Source organism: Prionailurus bengalensis, chromosome A2 (assembly GCF_016509475.1).
Source record: "Prionailurus bengalensis isolate Pbe53 chromosome A2, Fcat_Pben_1.1_paternal_pri, whole genome shotgun sequence".
In the NCBI taxonomy this organism is placed as follows: Eukaryota; Metazoa; Chordata; class Mammalia; order Carnivora; family Felidae; genus Prionailurus; species Prionailurus bengalensis.
The window spans coordinates 101,187,718-101,203,449 of record NC_057348.1 but is presented as its reverse complement, the minus strand read 5'-3'; the positions used below and the strand labels follow the sequence as shown (position 1 = coordinate 101,203,449).

The following is a 15,732-nucleotide window of genomic DNA, read 5'->3' as shown; positions in this document are numbered from 1 at the left end:
GTATGTGCAAGTTACAGAGTCTGGATTCAGCCTCACTGTCTGAGGAGCCAGTGAAGGCATGATCATGCTTCAGTCTTTTTAGATATTCTTGAACATCCAGATCCACCACACTTTGGAAATCAAGGGTAGCAAAATGGATCCATAAAGGGAGAGGCCTGAACGTTTCGTTTCCCCCATTCAGTCTATTCAGGACCCACTGTGGAGTAAATAAACACAGTGCTACAAACAAGGTAATTTTCAGCCAGTCAGTTCACTGTTAATTTATCAGTTGATTTGTGTTTATGAGTATGATTACATGCTGAATGACCATCAGTAAGCATCATAAAAATACATTGTAATATAAACTACAAACAAGTTTAGCTTGGGCAGCCAAGAGACACGGTATATTCCCCAACCTTTCACATGGTACATAAACAAGAATAAATGTTAAAAAAAAAAAAAGAAAGAAAAAGAAAAGGAATGGTGAAATATTTTTAAAACTACAATAAAGTATAAGAAATACCAACAGAAAAAAAAAAGGCTAGTATTGTAGCCTTTTACTATCTCCTGAAATGTGTGCTTCTCAGATAAGAGAGAAATTGATAAAGCGGGTGCCCTGGGCTCAGTCTTGTGACCCAAGTTAATACTTCCACTAATGACCTGAAAGAGGAAGCGAAACCAGTTGGTTACATTTTCTGATGACAGCATTGCTTTCTTAAGTTAAAAACAGAAAGCAGGAAAAAAAAATTCACCAGCTGAGCAAACATTAAGAATGTTGGGACAGTGTGATAGCTAGCTAAATTAATCTGGAATGTATCTGCATATTGTAAACTACATGGTTGTGAATAATTTTAACTGTGTATCAACCAAGGGCTTGAAAACAGACAACCTTTTGCTCTTTGATCCTACGTCAGTAGACACTTGCATATTGAGCAATGGTTTGAATTTTAAAACAGGAAGCCAGAATCACAAACTTTTAACATATTAGAGCATTTTTATGTAACGAGTAGACAGGTAATAAAGAGAAAGAGTGGTAGATGAAGTGCTGACACCTCCATTTTGGGTAATGTCCAGCTGCTCTCGCAGGTTTGAGATTTGCTTCAATGGGAAAGCAAAGTGATTCGGTGGAATGAACGTGGATTTTCACATCCTGCCCTTCCCCTGGTAATCAGGTTGCCTTGGTCAAGTTACCTAGTGGTTCTGAAACCCAGTTTTGTTCTCTGTGAAACAGAAATGAAACTATGGTATAGGAGTGTTGCGAAAATCCAGTAAGGGTATGTACCTGTATGTTATTTCACCTACTCAGTAAATGGTGGTGGTACTGGTGAGGAAGAAAGATAGTGTCTTGGAAAACTAAGAGTAATTCAGCAAACAGAGAGCATGCTGTGCTCTCTTGAAGAGCACTATTATAGAGTAGGAAAGCAGGGACTGATTTGTTCGCTCATTCTGGTATCCTCTCTCCATTCAGTGTTTTGCATACCTGCTGCCTGGAGACACATAGCCTTAGCCTCCTGAAATTAAATAGTGTGTAGCTTTCACCCTTGTGAAGTTTATAGTCCAGAGGGTAGCTGGGCATACATGGGAGCACATCACACTTAGCACAGTTCTGTGCCATAAGGGTGTTTACAAAATGACTGACTACAGAGAGGAAAAACTGCTAACTCTGATGAGAAGCCTTACAGGAAAATGTTCTCAGAGAAAGAAAACCTTTGAGTAGAAACTTAAAAAGCTGAGTGAGAGTTACCATGTGGACCTCAAGGGGAGGGCTTTCTAGGCAGAATTGTGCAGAAGTGTGGAAGTAGGTTTGGCATGGTATAGCTGGAGAATGGAAGCTTAGTTTGCCTGGAGCATATGGTGCCTGGGAGGTGTTGTGGGATGGGTCAGAGGTAGGCTGCAGAGTGTGGGTGCAGAGTCTGTATGTCACCCAAGAGGAGACAACCTCCAACTCAGACCAGGTGCTGACCTTTCTACTTACCTGCTGTTTGGTTTTAGGCAAATCATTTTATACCTCCATTTTCTCTTCTATAAAAATAAGGATAATTTTGCCTATCTGGAAGAACTGTCGTATGAAACACTTGTAGAACACTGTCCTCCATGAGTGTTCACTTTTTCTTCCTTCTCCTTACCCAGTTTGGAACACATAGTTAGGTATAATAAAGGAAAGTTAAAACTCTCTTACCTGGATACTCAAAAGACAGTGGGCTGCGGTATGGACCCCCACTTCCCCTGAATCATCATTAAGATCATTATTTGATTAAGGTATTCATCCACCACAATACTTTATACATTCCTAGGAAATTACCCTGACTTTGGTAATTTCTTTGGTGTGTTCCCCTCTTCTGGTTGACTTTTGCATTGATGATCAGAACATGTTATATGCCTGAACTTCTGAAGAGCAAGCAGAACAGGGGAGAAATTTGGAGTTATTTCCATTAGTATCTGAAAATTAACATCTGAATGAAGGTCACATGCCATATTTGTATACATGAATTGAGATTATGTCAGCACTGTGTGTGCCTTGTCCTGATTACACAGATGGATCCAGAACTCTTGTCTTGAATAAACAGTTTTCATTCATCTAAAGGGAATGTTAGCTGAAAGATTCAATTCAGTCTATAAATTCAGCAGTAACAGAGCTGAAAAACCTCAAAATTACCACTATGTATTTATTATTGCTGAATTGTTAAAGTTCAAAATGTATGTTTAGGAGGAAATGAAGTAAAATGACGTACACCTTCCTTGTTTTTGACAAAAGACTGGTAGGTAACTATCATAGGCATACCATTAAACATGTATAGATTCTTTTCTCTTTTTCCTCTCCTTTTTCTTCTTTGTTTCTTTGTTTGACTGCAATCTACCCTCTCTCAAATGAACCTACTTTCCTCCCTCCTTGAGTTAGGCTGAGAGTTAGCTTGGATGACCCATTCCATCCCCCTCCACAGTTTGCCACCACACCCTGCACATTTTTTCCAGCCTCTCACTCCTGCCCTACCTGCTTTCATTAGCTGTGGTGCTGAGCTTGGCAAGCCCAGGATTTGATCCCTTCCTTTTGTCTTCCAGACTGTGGGAGTGCTTTCTCCAATGCTATGTTTAACCACCTTGTGTCTCTACTTCCTTGTATTAGTGGAGCATGCCTCTTTCTCTGAACTTGTTCTAAAACATATCTTTCTCTCTCTCTCTCTCTCTCTCTCTCTCTCTCTCTCTCTCTCTCTCCCCCTCTCTCTCTCATTTTTCAGTATTTTTCTCCTGGTATGTATGTATGTATGTATGTATGTATGTATTTATTTTTTAGTTTTGAGAGACAGAGAGACAGAGCATGAGTGGGGAAGGGGCAGAGCTAGAGGGCCACAAAGAATCCAAAGCAAGCTCCAGGCTCTGAGTCGTCAGCACAGAGCCCAATGCGGGGCTTGAACTCACGAACTGTGGGATCATGACCTGAGCCAATGTGAGACACTTAACCGACTGACCCACCCAGGTGCCCCATTTTCTCCTGGTATTTAGAGGTAATTCTGTGAAGTATGGTGTTAGAATGATGTTGGGAAGTGTGGAAGTGTTTGTTTCCTGTCTTGAGGGAAAATCCCAAACTACAGTTTTGTGTGTGTGTGTGTGTGTGTGTGTGTGTGTGTGTGTGTGTGAGAGAGAGAGAGAGAGAGAGAGAGAGAGAGAGAGAGAGAGAGAGAAGCATAGAGCCTGCTTGGAATTCTTTGTCTATCTGCCACTCCCCTGCTCACACTGTCTCTCAAAATAAATAAATAAACTTTAAAAAGTACATCTTGGGAGGAAAGAAGAGATTCAAGAAGTAAGGATGGTGACAGGAGACCTAAAATTTGGAATGCTTTCAGGTTTATGACACATTCTAGTAACGACAATACTGTTGTGAGTGTGTGTTCACATGAGGAGCTAGCCCCACTCTTGGGAACAGATGGTTTAATATACTACATATTCCTTCTTTGTTAATAAATTTGAGTGGTTCAACAATGAGTAACTCTCAGGTCATCCTGTTACAGCGTGGTTGGATAGGAAAGGCAGGATAAATGTTTGGTTCTTCATCAAAATATTGAGTTGGTTCACTTGGCATTTTCTACAGGTGACCCATGAAGCCTTTTGGTTTTCAGTTTATTTGTTCATTTCTGGTTTTTAAGTATCATTATGAACTCCTATTGAATATATTTGATATGTTTGCATTGTTGTCAATATTACTTCATTTATATTCAAATTGTCTTATCTTTAGTTGGTGAGAGCCTCTTCAGGTTGACTCTTGGGTCCTTTTGACATGATCATGGTAGCGGTCTAACTTGTTCTCTTGTGCAACAAAATGTTCCCAGATCATCTTCTGTATTGTCTGCCCTAGCCCAATATCAGCCATTTTGACAAGGATCCCTGGTTATTGTAAGAGAAACGTGGTAGTTAGAGACCATGATCTGGGTGCTAGGGATGCTTTGCTTCTGAGCTAGCCATTATTTTTATGCTTTTACTGTGGATAGAACTAGAAAATATATTTTTGGTTAATTTGATCATAAGAATGAAAGCAGAGAAAGCAGAACTACTAAACATCTCTTGTACTTTCATTGACATTAAGGGAAATGGTACTAAAACTGGAAAGGATAGAAAGTCACGCTTAAGGAAAACTTGAAGTTCAGTCTATAAGAGTGGCTAATATGTATTAGATGATTTAAATACAGTTTTATGGATTATGTCACCGAAAGAATTAATGTAGCCAAGCACAGAAATAATGCTTGTGAGTTTTGAGAAATCAGAGATGCCATAAATTATGTGTCCTGTTGTAAAAGGCAATGTTAAAAACTCAAAAATTCAATAGTGTAAATTACACTCTGATTCTTAATCAAATTTAGAATTGGTTACAATATAAATGGTTTTAAAGACTTAGAAAAAATTTGGGATTATTCTGAAGTAGAATGGATTCACTTTAACATCAGACTAATGCCATTTCATCTTATTGATAATATTTTGTAAGTCTCATATCATTCTCCATAGATAAAATGAATAAAAATGAGTTAGAGATTGGCTTTTAAAAAAAAGACTAAACTAGGACTAGTCTCAGGACCCACTTTAAAAGTAAGGATATAGATAGGTTAAGAGTAAAAGGATAAATTAATATCACCTACAAATCCTAATCAGAAGAAATCTGAATTGGCTGTATTAATTTGGATAAAATAGACTTCAGAACAAGAACTTTTATCAGGAATTAATATAATCTTGACTATGTATGGTAATCTGAGGAACAGAAGTCAACTTAAAATCAATAAATGTAATTTGCTGTGTGAAAAGACCAAAAACAAGCTATATGATCATCTCAGTGGCACCAGAAAAAGCATTTGATAAAATCCAATATCCATTTCTGATAAAAATTTTCAGCAAACTAGGAATAGAATATTTCCTATCTGATAATGGGACTATATGAAAAAGGTACCAGCTAATATCATACTTAATTTTGAAAGACTAAACACTTCCCCTCCTACAATTAGGAGCAAGGCAAGTATGTTTGCTCAAACCAGCTTCTATTCAGCATTATCATAACTAGTATAATAAGGCAAAAAAAAAGTAAATAAAGACATACAAATTGGAAAGGAAGAAGGAAAGCTATCTATAATCCTGGACAACATGATATATGTACACAGATCCATAGCCCTATCTATCTATCTATCTACCTACCTACCTACCTACCTACCTAGAGAGGAAATCCTAAAGAATCTTTTAAAAAAAAGCTTTTAAAACTAATAATTGAGGGGTGCCTGGGTGGCTCAGTTGGTTAAGAATCCGACTTCATTCAGCTCAGGTCATGATCTCACAGTTCGTGAGTTCAAGCCCTGTGTCAGGCTCTGTACTGACAGCTCAGAGCCTAGAGCCTGCTTCAGATTCTGTGTCTTCCTCTCTCTCTGCCTCTCCTCTGCTTATGCTCTGTCTGTCTCTCTCTCTTCCTCTCTCTCTCTCTCTCTCTCTCTCTCTCAAAAATAAACATTAAAAAAATTAAAACTAATAATTGAATTTAACAAGGTCATAGGATACAATATCAAGTTAAAAAATTAACCATATTTCTAGTAATGAGAAATTTGAACTTGAAATTTATATTTTTATAGAATCAAAAAATATGAACTACTTTGTAATAAATTTAATAAAATGTGTAATACCTGTGCACTAACATCAGCAAAATACTAGGAGAATTTTAAAAGACCCAGTAAATGGAAAGATAAGCCATGTTTCTCAGTCTGAAGGTATTAAGATGTCAATTCCAAGTAAATCTGTAGCTACAGTGCAATCCTATCAATATCATGAAGGGTTTTTTGAATAAATTGAGAAACTGTCCCTAAGATATATATAGAAATATGAAGAACTTGGAATAACCAAAACAAAAAGAAAAAAGATCATAGAATTTATACTAACTAACTGAAAGTCTCATTATAAAGCTATACTAATCAACACAGCGTGGTATTGGTACAAGGATAGACACATAGATAAAAATAATACAATGGAAAATTCAGAAATGGATCCACACATATAATGGCTTATTGATTTTTGCCAAAACGTGCAGGCAAAATCATGGACAATTGGATAATTTTTCAACAAATGGTGCTGGAACAACTGGATAGCCACTTCTGGGGAAAACAAAGAATCAACACCCCTACCTCACACCATCTCTGGATATTAACTTCATAAGGGGCACTTGGGTGGCTCAATCAGTTGAGTGGCCAACTCTTGATTTCAGCTCAGGTCATGATTTCATGGTTCATGGGTTCAAGCCCTTTATCGGGCTCCACACTAACAGCATGGAGCCTCTCTGCCCTCCCCCCACCTTCTCTCTCTCTCTCTCTCTCTCAAAATACATGAAAAAAAAATTTAAACCAAGAAAGAAATTAACTTGAAATTGATTACATATCTAAATGTAATAGCTAAAAATATATAATTTCCAGAAGAAAAAGCACAGGAAAAGTATCTTTGTGATGCTGGGTTAGGGAATGATTTGGTAAGACACAAAAAACAGAAACTGTTAAAAACAACAACAACAACCACCTGGTAAATTAGATATAATCAAAATTAAAACCCTTTTCTCTTCAAATAGCACTATTAAGCAAATGAAAGGGTTATTGTGAGGATCATTTTGTAATGTATAAAAATATTGGATCAGTGTGAAATATACATGAATAGGATATTGTATATCCACTATATTTCAATAAAAACAAAATTTTTTAAAAACCTGAAAAGCAAGTTAAACATTTGAAGAAAATGTTTTCAAGCTTAGGTCTGATAATGGATTTATATTTACAGCATATGAGGAACTCATAACTCAGATAAACCTAATTTTTTAAAATAGGCAAAAGATTTGAATAGAATAAGCACATTATGAAAGATATGTGATTGGCAAATAAGAAATTAAAAGAATTTCAACATCTTTAGTCATTAGAGAAATGCAAATTAAAATCATAATGACTATGACTACACATCCATTAGAATGGCTAGAACTTAAAAGATTGAAAATACCAAGTGTTAATGAGGATATGGAGCAAATCGAATTTGGATTCATTGTTGGCTGGAATGCAAAATGATACAGTTATTTTGGAAAACAGTTTGGCAATTTTTTATAAAATTAAACACATAGTTACTAAAAGAGTCAGCCTTCCTACTCCTAGATATTTGCCCAAGAGAAATGAAAAACATGTCCATACACAGACTTGTGCTCAAACGTTTATAACACTTTTATTCAAAATAGCCAAACCCAAATGATATACAAATTACATCATATCCATATAATTAAATACTACTCAGAAATAAGAAAGAACACATTGCTAATATATGCAACAACATTGATCTCAAAGGAATTATGTTGAGTGAAAGAATCCAGCCACAAAAAGACTAGACTACATTGTATTATTCCACTGATATAAAATTCTAGTTCCCAGTGCAAATATCTTTTAAAAAGGGTTCTGATTCATACAGTTTGAATCAGATGCCTTTTCCTGAATCAGCCAACCATAATGCCTTATGATTGACTCAACTTGGGTTAAGTTGGCCATCCCCAGGCCAGTCAGTGGGAGTGGAAAGACGCCCCATAAAAGGATATACTCATTTAAACCACATGATTAAAGAGAAGGAAGATACTTCAAAATGGGTTGAGGATTTTATTGAGCAAAGACCAAAAAATAGATGGCTCCTGGGTCTGCAGTTGGCTGCCCACACACATGCATGGTGCACACAGTCACTTACACATACATCCATGCATAATACAATGTCAGAATTGCTCCTGCCACCAGTGGATAAATATATGATGCAACCAATGATACAGTAAAGTGATTCAGGAAGGTGTTTGATTATCTGCCCCTCAAGAGGTCTTGGTTCATTGACCAGAAAAAAATATCTTCTTTTAATGAAGCTAAATATGTGTCTTTTGTTCTCCAGTGACTTCAGATGGGCTAGACTTTTCTTGTGGCATCTTACTAAAAGCCAAAAGAAATAATTGGCATATTCTCTGATCTTGACATTTTCCCCTGGATGTAAGATTACTACCTCAGAGGAAAATAGGATGAACAAATCAGTTTAATGAGGGTGGGGTGTTGAGAGCTGGTTGGGAAAGAAACCAAGAATTTTGATGTGGTGTGAGGTGTCCATGAGAAGCTGATGTGAGTAGAAACATCTGGTGGAAAGACAAGTTAGACAATGATACTGGTTTTGGGGTGGTTAGATACATAGGAGTCATCCTCCACACCCCAACATCTAATACTTCACTAGGTCCTGTATGTTTTACCTCCTAAATATCTCTGGAGTCAGAGCATTTTTTTCCCATATCAGTATTCCCACCCAAGTCTAAAGCTCCCATCATCTCCCCCCTTGACTCTAAATCCATTCTCATCTACTCTTCCCTTCCTCCAGTGCATCCCCACATTATAACTGATGGACTTTTCAAACTGAAAATAAAATTCTATCTCTCCCATGCGTAAAGACCTCTAATGTTTTTACATGGCTTCTAGGATAAAAATTAAAATCCTAAGCATATGCCTCCAAGGCCTCTGCTCTGGGATGTGCCCCAACCAACCTCTTGTGCCTCATCTCATTACCACCCCTCTACTTGCCTTAGCAACCCAGCTACACTGCCCTTCTGGACCTGCCTTATTGCCCCCCACCCCCACCCCAGGGCCTTTGCACATGCTTCTCTCTCTGCTGGAGTATTCTTTTCTTGCACGGTTAATCACGTTCAGTCATTCTGAATAGAATTTGAGCACCACTTTCTTGGAGAATATTCTCTTGGTCAGTTTCCTTGGTAAATCATTCTTGTGGATCAGTGTGGCTTTCTTTCTGAGCACCTCATTCACTTTGATGTTATGCCCTCACTGATGTGAAAATGCCCCCTGGACTGTCAGCTCCATGAGGGCAGAGATCCCTGTGTTTTACTCACTGCTACCAGCAAATAGAAGATACTGAGTGAATATTTGCTGAATGAGTGAATGCATGGATGGTGGCAGGCAGGGCCCTTTCCTGGAAGAAAATGTAAAAGAGTAGGATTATAGTTTTACTCTATTTGTTTTTAAAGGAAAGAAAACACTTAGAAAAAATTTAAAAACCGCTCTCAAATTATTTGGTCATGGAGTAATATTAAGACCTTTCCCACTGGATGGGGAAGTTGGATTGAAATAAGAGGATGAATAGCTTTGGCTTCACCATATGTAGTTCAAGTTGGGGCTAAGAGGTAGAATTTCAGGTTAGGAGAAATAAGTACAGAGAAGTGCCCTGTAGTTTTGGCACTCCAAGACATTGCTCCTTTCTCTGGTAAACTGAATCTCTGCAGCCTGGGGAGGGCAGGACTCACACTGAAGGGAGTTTAATATGCATGATCATTTCCTAGAGCTTAGAGAATAAGAGGAGAAAGGTGGGGCAATAGCAATAAAGTTAAGAAATAAACAAAGGGTACATTTATATGACTGAAGATCTATTTTTTTAAAAACCTTGAAAACCACCCGAGCTCCTCAAGATGTTTATGTAATTGAATATAATTTATCTGGGATTGAAAGGAATAATAATCAAAACATTTTTCACTTAAGTGCGTCTGGAGGCATATGAAATTAGACTCTTGATAGTGGCCTCTGCTTGGAGTGTGTCCTCAGTGCTTTGTCCTCGGGCTGCAGCAGACTGGAAATGTGTTTTAGAGAGTAGGCATGGAGCACAAAATATTAAATGAACTTTACCATATTCAGAATGCCCGACAGGGTAACATCCTCCTTGTTTGGCAGGGAAAGGACTCAACATTTGGAAACTCAGCAGTGCATTAAGTATTTTAATAATCATTGTTGACACACAAAGCATATGGCCTTTCAGAACTCACTGGGTCAAGTGTTGAAGTCTTCTTCTAGGTTTCTAAAATTACTTTACAAAATTTAAACAAAATAAATTAGGGAACATTTTCAGAGCATATTAATTCATGAGCTTTGTGTTATAAGCAGCTGAAGTTTTCTCTTAGGTTAAAAAAAATACATGAAGGAAAAAGCAAAATCCACAGCCTCACAAAAAATTAATTTGAATTTCATTAGAAGATGTAGAACCTCTCCATTAGCAGGCCAGTCTTGTGGATACCTTGTATTTACTGTTTACTCCTATGTATGCTTTAAGACCAATGTCAGATATCTCCCCCTATCTCAGAAGCCTTTATTGTCTGCCTGCTTATCATTTATGTCAGTTATCTGTGGCCACAATAATGCAGTGAAATAAGCAATGCTATCATTCAGTGTCTTAAGACAATAAGCTTTTCTTATTGTTCACAAATCTGTGGATTAGGGCAGTTCTGGTCTCTGCTAATCTCACTCCTGAGTCTGTGGTTAGCTGTGGGGTAGGGAGGGCTTCTGCTGATGATGGCTGACCTCCTTCTCCTGTCTGCAGGTTAGCTGGCCAAAGGCTTATCTGCTGGGACAACTGGACTGTCCTCCTGTGTCTCTTGCATGCACAAGGCTCTCACATCCCTCCAGCTGGCTAGCCTAGGCATGTTCTCAGGTTGGCCTGGGTATATTCTCAAGGCCATCTCAGAGAAGCAAAAAGGTGGAAACATGCCAGCACTTTTTTTTCCAAGCTTCCAGTTTCATCACATTTGTTAACATCTCACTGGGCAAAGCACGTCACGTGCCAAGCCCCGAGTCAGAGTGGGAGCAGCTCACTATGACTTTGTTGTTAAAGGGCAAAGGGTGGGGATACCGGGAGACCAGTATTTGGGGCTTCTTTTTTTCTTTTTTTTTTTTTTTAAGTTTATTTATTTTGAGAGAGAGAGGCAGGGGTGGGGGGCAGAGAGAGAGGGAGATAGAATTTCAAGCAGGTTCTGCACTGTCAATGTAAAGTATGATGTGGGGCTCAAAACTCATGAGATTATGACCAGAGCTGAAGCCAAGAATTGAACACTTAACTGACTGAGCCACCAAGGCACCCCCAATATGGCTTTTTGACATCAACCTACTCTCCTGCTCCCCACCACCCTCAGCATTAATCATTCCCTTATCTGTACTACCTCTGTGTTGTACTCTTCTTCTACCTTTGACTTTTCCCATTGTATTATTTTTTTTTTTTAATTTTTTTAACGTTTATTTATTTTTGAGACAGAGAGAGACAGAGCATGAATGGGGGAGGGTCAGAGAGAGAGGAAGACACAGAATCTGAAGCAGGCTCCAGGCTCTGAGCTGTCAGCACAGAGCCCGACGCAGGGCTCGAACTCACGGACAGTGAGATCATGACCTGAGCCGAAGTCGGACACTTAACCGACTGAGCCCCCCAGGCGCCCCCCCCATTGTATTATAATATAATTGTTAATTTGTCTTCTCTAAAAAAACTAGAGGGTCCTTATGCCTAAGTGCATTCATTTGTAAGTATTTATTCACTCATTGCCATGAATCTTCCTCCTTTACAGGTGCCCCAGTGCCTAGCACTGGTCCTGACACATAATGGGTACTCACCAAATATGTGTGGAATGAATGCAGATGTGAAAGCTCATACCCATATTAATCTCCTTCCCTGTCAGAAGAAAAGTGTGAAGACAGATGCCTCCCAGGATCCCAGTTGAGGAGGGCTTGCCTGCCAGAGCAGCTGGTGAACCAGTGGGGGGCTTGCAGTGAGCACTTCAGCTACTGTGAAACATCTTTCTCTTCATACTTTCTCATACCTTCCCTGTAGAACTTGGGTGTTCCTTTTGCAGTCTCCTTATTCCTCTCAAAGGAAGGCAGGAAATCACTACTTTGAACTAATTCTAACTTTATTTTATAGTCAGTGCTCCCAAGTACCTTTGCCTAGAGTTTCTCCACTCTATAGTGGGGAATGACTGAGCTCCAGGATTTGTTTAAGCTCATGGTGTGGTCACTTTGAGAGGAGCTAGCTGGCTTCTTCTATTCTCTGGTTTTCCAACCCTATGGTCCAAAAATACAGAGGAATTCTTAGGGAAAGTTTTATACAGCTATATAGAACAGAAGACCCTACTCACATAGGATATTAATTCTGTCAATATGTTGTTAAATGTATTGCCTCATTGTTTTCCAATTCCATATAATCTACAGGGAAAACTAGGGTTTTTCCTAGTCAAATTTTGAGCTTCTTGATTTTCCAGTGACTAGTGTAAGTTGCTTGAGAGGCAGAATAGCATGGCTTTGGAGTCAGGCAGGCTAATCTAGAACGGCAGCCTTGCTCATTAGTTACTTCCCCAGATGAATCCTCTTAATCCTTAGCAGTCAGAAAGGGTAATAACAGAGGCTAAGAGAGAATAGCTGGCATGTGGTGAGTGAATTGTATTAATTGTGAATTGTAGCTATTGTTAAATTGCCTCAATGGTCAAATTGTTACAAATGGTAACAATTGTATTGATTGTTGCTATTATTATATAATGCCCTATAATCTTATAAACTATGATTATAAGTAGAATTATCAGTGGTAAAAATTAATGTTCTATATCAAATAATCTTTATGGTTATTTTTGTTAAAAAATAAAATCATTTCTAAAATAACAACCTTAAAGGTTATACTTTAAAATAATAACTTAAGTACTTTACCTTTTAAATAGCCTAGAAAATTTCTTCATTCAGTCACCAAATATGTATTCGGCACCTGCTTTGGGCCAGGTCACCAGGTACCAGTCATGTAATGGTGATCAAGTCAGACATCATCCTTGCTTCCTGGTATCCTGTGATGGAAGAACTATCACTAATGAGTCAGCATTACTCCCATAATGCAGTTACCTATCTGGTGTCTACAACTGCATGAATTACCTGAGATAAAGTGATATTTGGCAAGCTTTCCCTGGTTAAAATATAACCTTCCTCCTTCAGGTTGGAGGTAGGAGAAATTTTGACCTCACCATTCATAAAGTAGCTGTATTATTTTTAAAAACCTTCTATTTTATTATCAAATTATGTGTAGAATAAACATTTCCAAATCTTTCCCTGACCTCATTCCCATTTTGAAATACCATATGGCTCAGGGACAGAGGGAAAATTGCTTACATACATACTCAGTAATAAAAACTTGAAAGCTTATCATTTTTTTAGATTATGTTACAATCCCCTTATGTGGTATCCTAGGTTGGATCTTGGAACAACAACAAAAAAAAGGACATTGATGGAAAAGCTAGTTAGATCTGAATAACATCTGTTGTTTAGTAGGATCGTGTCCATGTTGATTTCTTATTTTTAACAAATGTACTGTGTTATGTAAGATGTTAACATTAGGGAAGGTGAGTGAAAAATATTTGGGGAAGTGAGCTTCAAAGACCTATAGGAAAATGGTAATGTGGCAAAGGTTGTCCCCTTACCCCACTGCATGTTTCCAGACGTCTCTCCACCACAGTCACTTTGTGAATGCTTTGAGAGGAGAGGAGTTTAAATTTTGACTGAGAAAAATATAACTAGGATGGTAAATCTGCTGTAAAATCATCATATGCAGTGCTGTTGTTGAGATCCTTTGCAGGTAAAGAATGGATGCTGTAGGATCTTCTCTCCTGCTTGGAACTTCCAAAGGTGTTTTCTTACGTGAAAGAGATAAGCCCACTCTTGGCTTTCCTCACTGGCAAAGTTTAACTACTTAAGAGTCTGAGTGGCTCAAAGGTTCCCTTTTACTTTCTAGGTACAAACACAAGTACGCCTTGCCAAAAAAAGCTTTGACAAATTGAAGATGGATGTGTGTCAAAAAGTGGATCTTCTTGGAGCAAGCAGATGCAATCTGTTGTCTCATATGCTAGCAACATACCAGGTAATGAAGTGATGTTAGTTACAATGAACCAAGAATGCTATGAGGCTTAGGGGACAGAAAAATGGTGTCTGAGCTAAAAGTATGCTTTGGGCATTATGAAGTTCTAAATGTCTTGCTCATAATTTACTTTCCACACCTGTCCCTTCTAGTGGACTACAGTGTAATCAAAATAAATATTAGCTGTTTCCTGTACATACACCATTTCCCACTTCCCTGATTTTACATAGATGGTTCCTACCGCCTGAGTGCCTTTCTGCCCATTTGTACCTTTCCATATTCCACTCTGTGTAATGTACCTCCTCTTATGTCACTCCGTGTTGTTGCCTAGAGTTCTCCTGGCATGGTCACTGACTCATCAGGTTGTCATAATTTAATGGACTTATTTTTGTCTCCTCCTAGCTTCTGAGTTCCTTGAGCATAGTACTTGTATCCAACAACAGTGGTATTAGACACCATCTGAGTGTGGGAGGCCAAACTCTAGGTGTTGTAGGGAATATAAAAATTAATAAGATCAAATTCCCTGTCCTCAAGGAACTTGAAGTTTCAAAAGGAAATCAAAGATAGTACGTATAGTGTGACAATATTTTTTGTACTTCAAGGAGAGAACAGGAAGTTCTAAGTGAAATAAGTTCAACAAGATCCAATGAGGGTTTGAAGAGGGACAAATTGAATCAGTGGAAGGATCACAAAAGTAGATTGTTGACGATTAGCCCTGGGTTTTGGAGGATAGATCACATGGGACAAGTACAGAGAATGGAGAGGCTAATGTCCCAAATAGTGGAGCACCACTAGTCATGGCAGCAGTATTTGGGGGTACTGGGAAGCATTTAGTTTGGCTGAAATACAAGATTTAAAGAGGGGCATAATGGAAACAAGGCTGCAGAGATGAGTTGGAATCATATTTTGGAGGGTCTTGAAAGCCAGAGATGGGCACACTTCTCTGGGGCCTCTGTGGCTAAAACTGCGCATTCAGAACGTTAATAGCTGTACTGTCTTTCTTTACAGACCACTCTGCTTCATTTTTGGGAGAAAACTTCTCACACTATGGCAGCCATCCATGAGAGCTTCAAAGGTTACCAACCATATGAATTCACTACATTAAAGGTATGAAAGCTAAGAGAGGCTGTTAGAAAAACTTAGCAAAAGTAATGTTTACCTCACAGTGTGTGACCATTGACAGCAATCATCATTATTCCAACAGACTCCCAATGTCCAAGAGATAACTGTGCCCCGTAGTATAGTCCTTTACTGCATCAATAAGTCACAACAGTACAAAAACACAGCTTGAACCTAGGGGTACATGTTACTGGGAGATGAATTGTGGGGACTGCTTTAAATGACTTGTTTGGTGCTGTTAAAGGAAAGATTGTACAGGTCTAGTATACTCCATTACTTTTTAATTATTCAAAGATGTTCCCTTGCAAAGTATTTTTCTTTCCTCTCTTACTTCTGACAAATGTCATTTTATTCTGTGAGTACCATTCAGTACAGAATTAAATTTTCCCATAAGACTTACAGGAATATTTTCCATTCGCA

General features: G+C 38.4%; 1 protein-coding gene across 11 annotated transcripts in view; it reads left to right on the top strand.

Moving 5' to 3' along the window:
* ICA1 (islet cell autoantigen 1) overlaps positions 1 to 15,732 on the top strand; it is a 155,645-nt gene that overhangs the window by 99,477 nt on the left and 40,436 nt on the right. For all 11 annotated transcript variants that reach the window (XM_043588958.1, XM_043588960.1, XM_043588957.1 and 8 more), the window contains exons 7-8: positions 14,071 to 14,196; positions 15,202 to 15,300. In XM_043588958.1, coding sequence (XP_043444893.1) covers positions 14,071 to 14,196; positions 15,202 to 15,300 — 225 coding nt within the window. The remainder of the gene's footprint in view (positions 1 to 14,070; positions 14,197 to 15,201; positions 15,301 to 15,732) is intronic.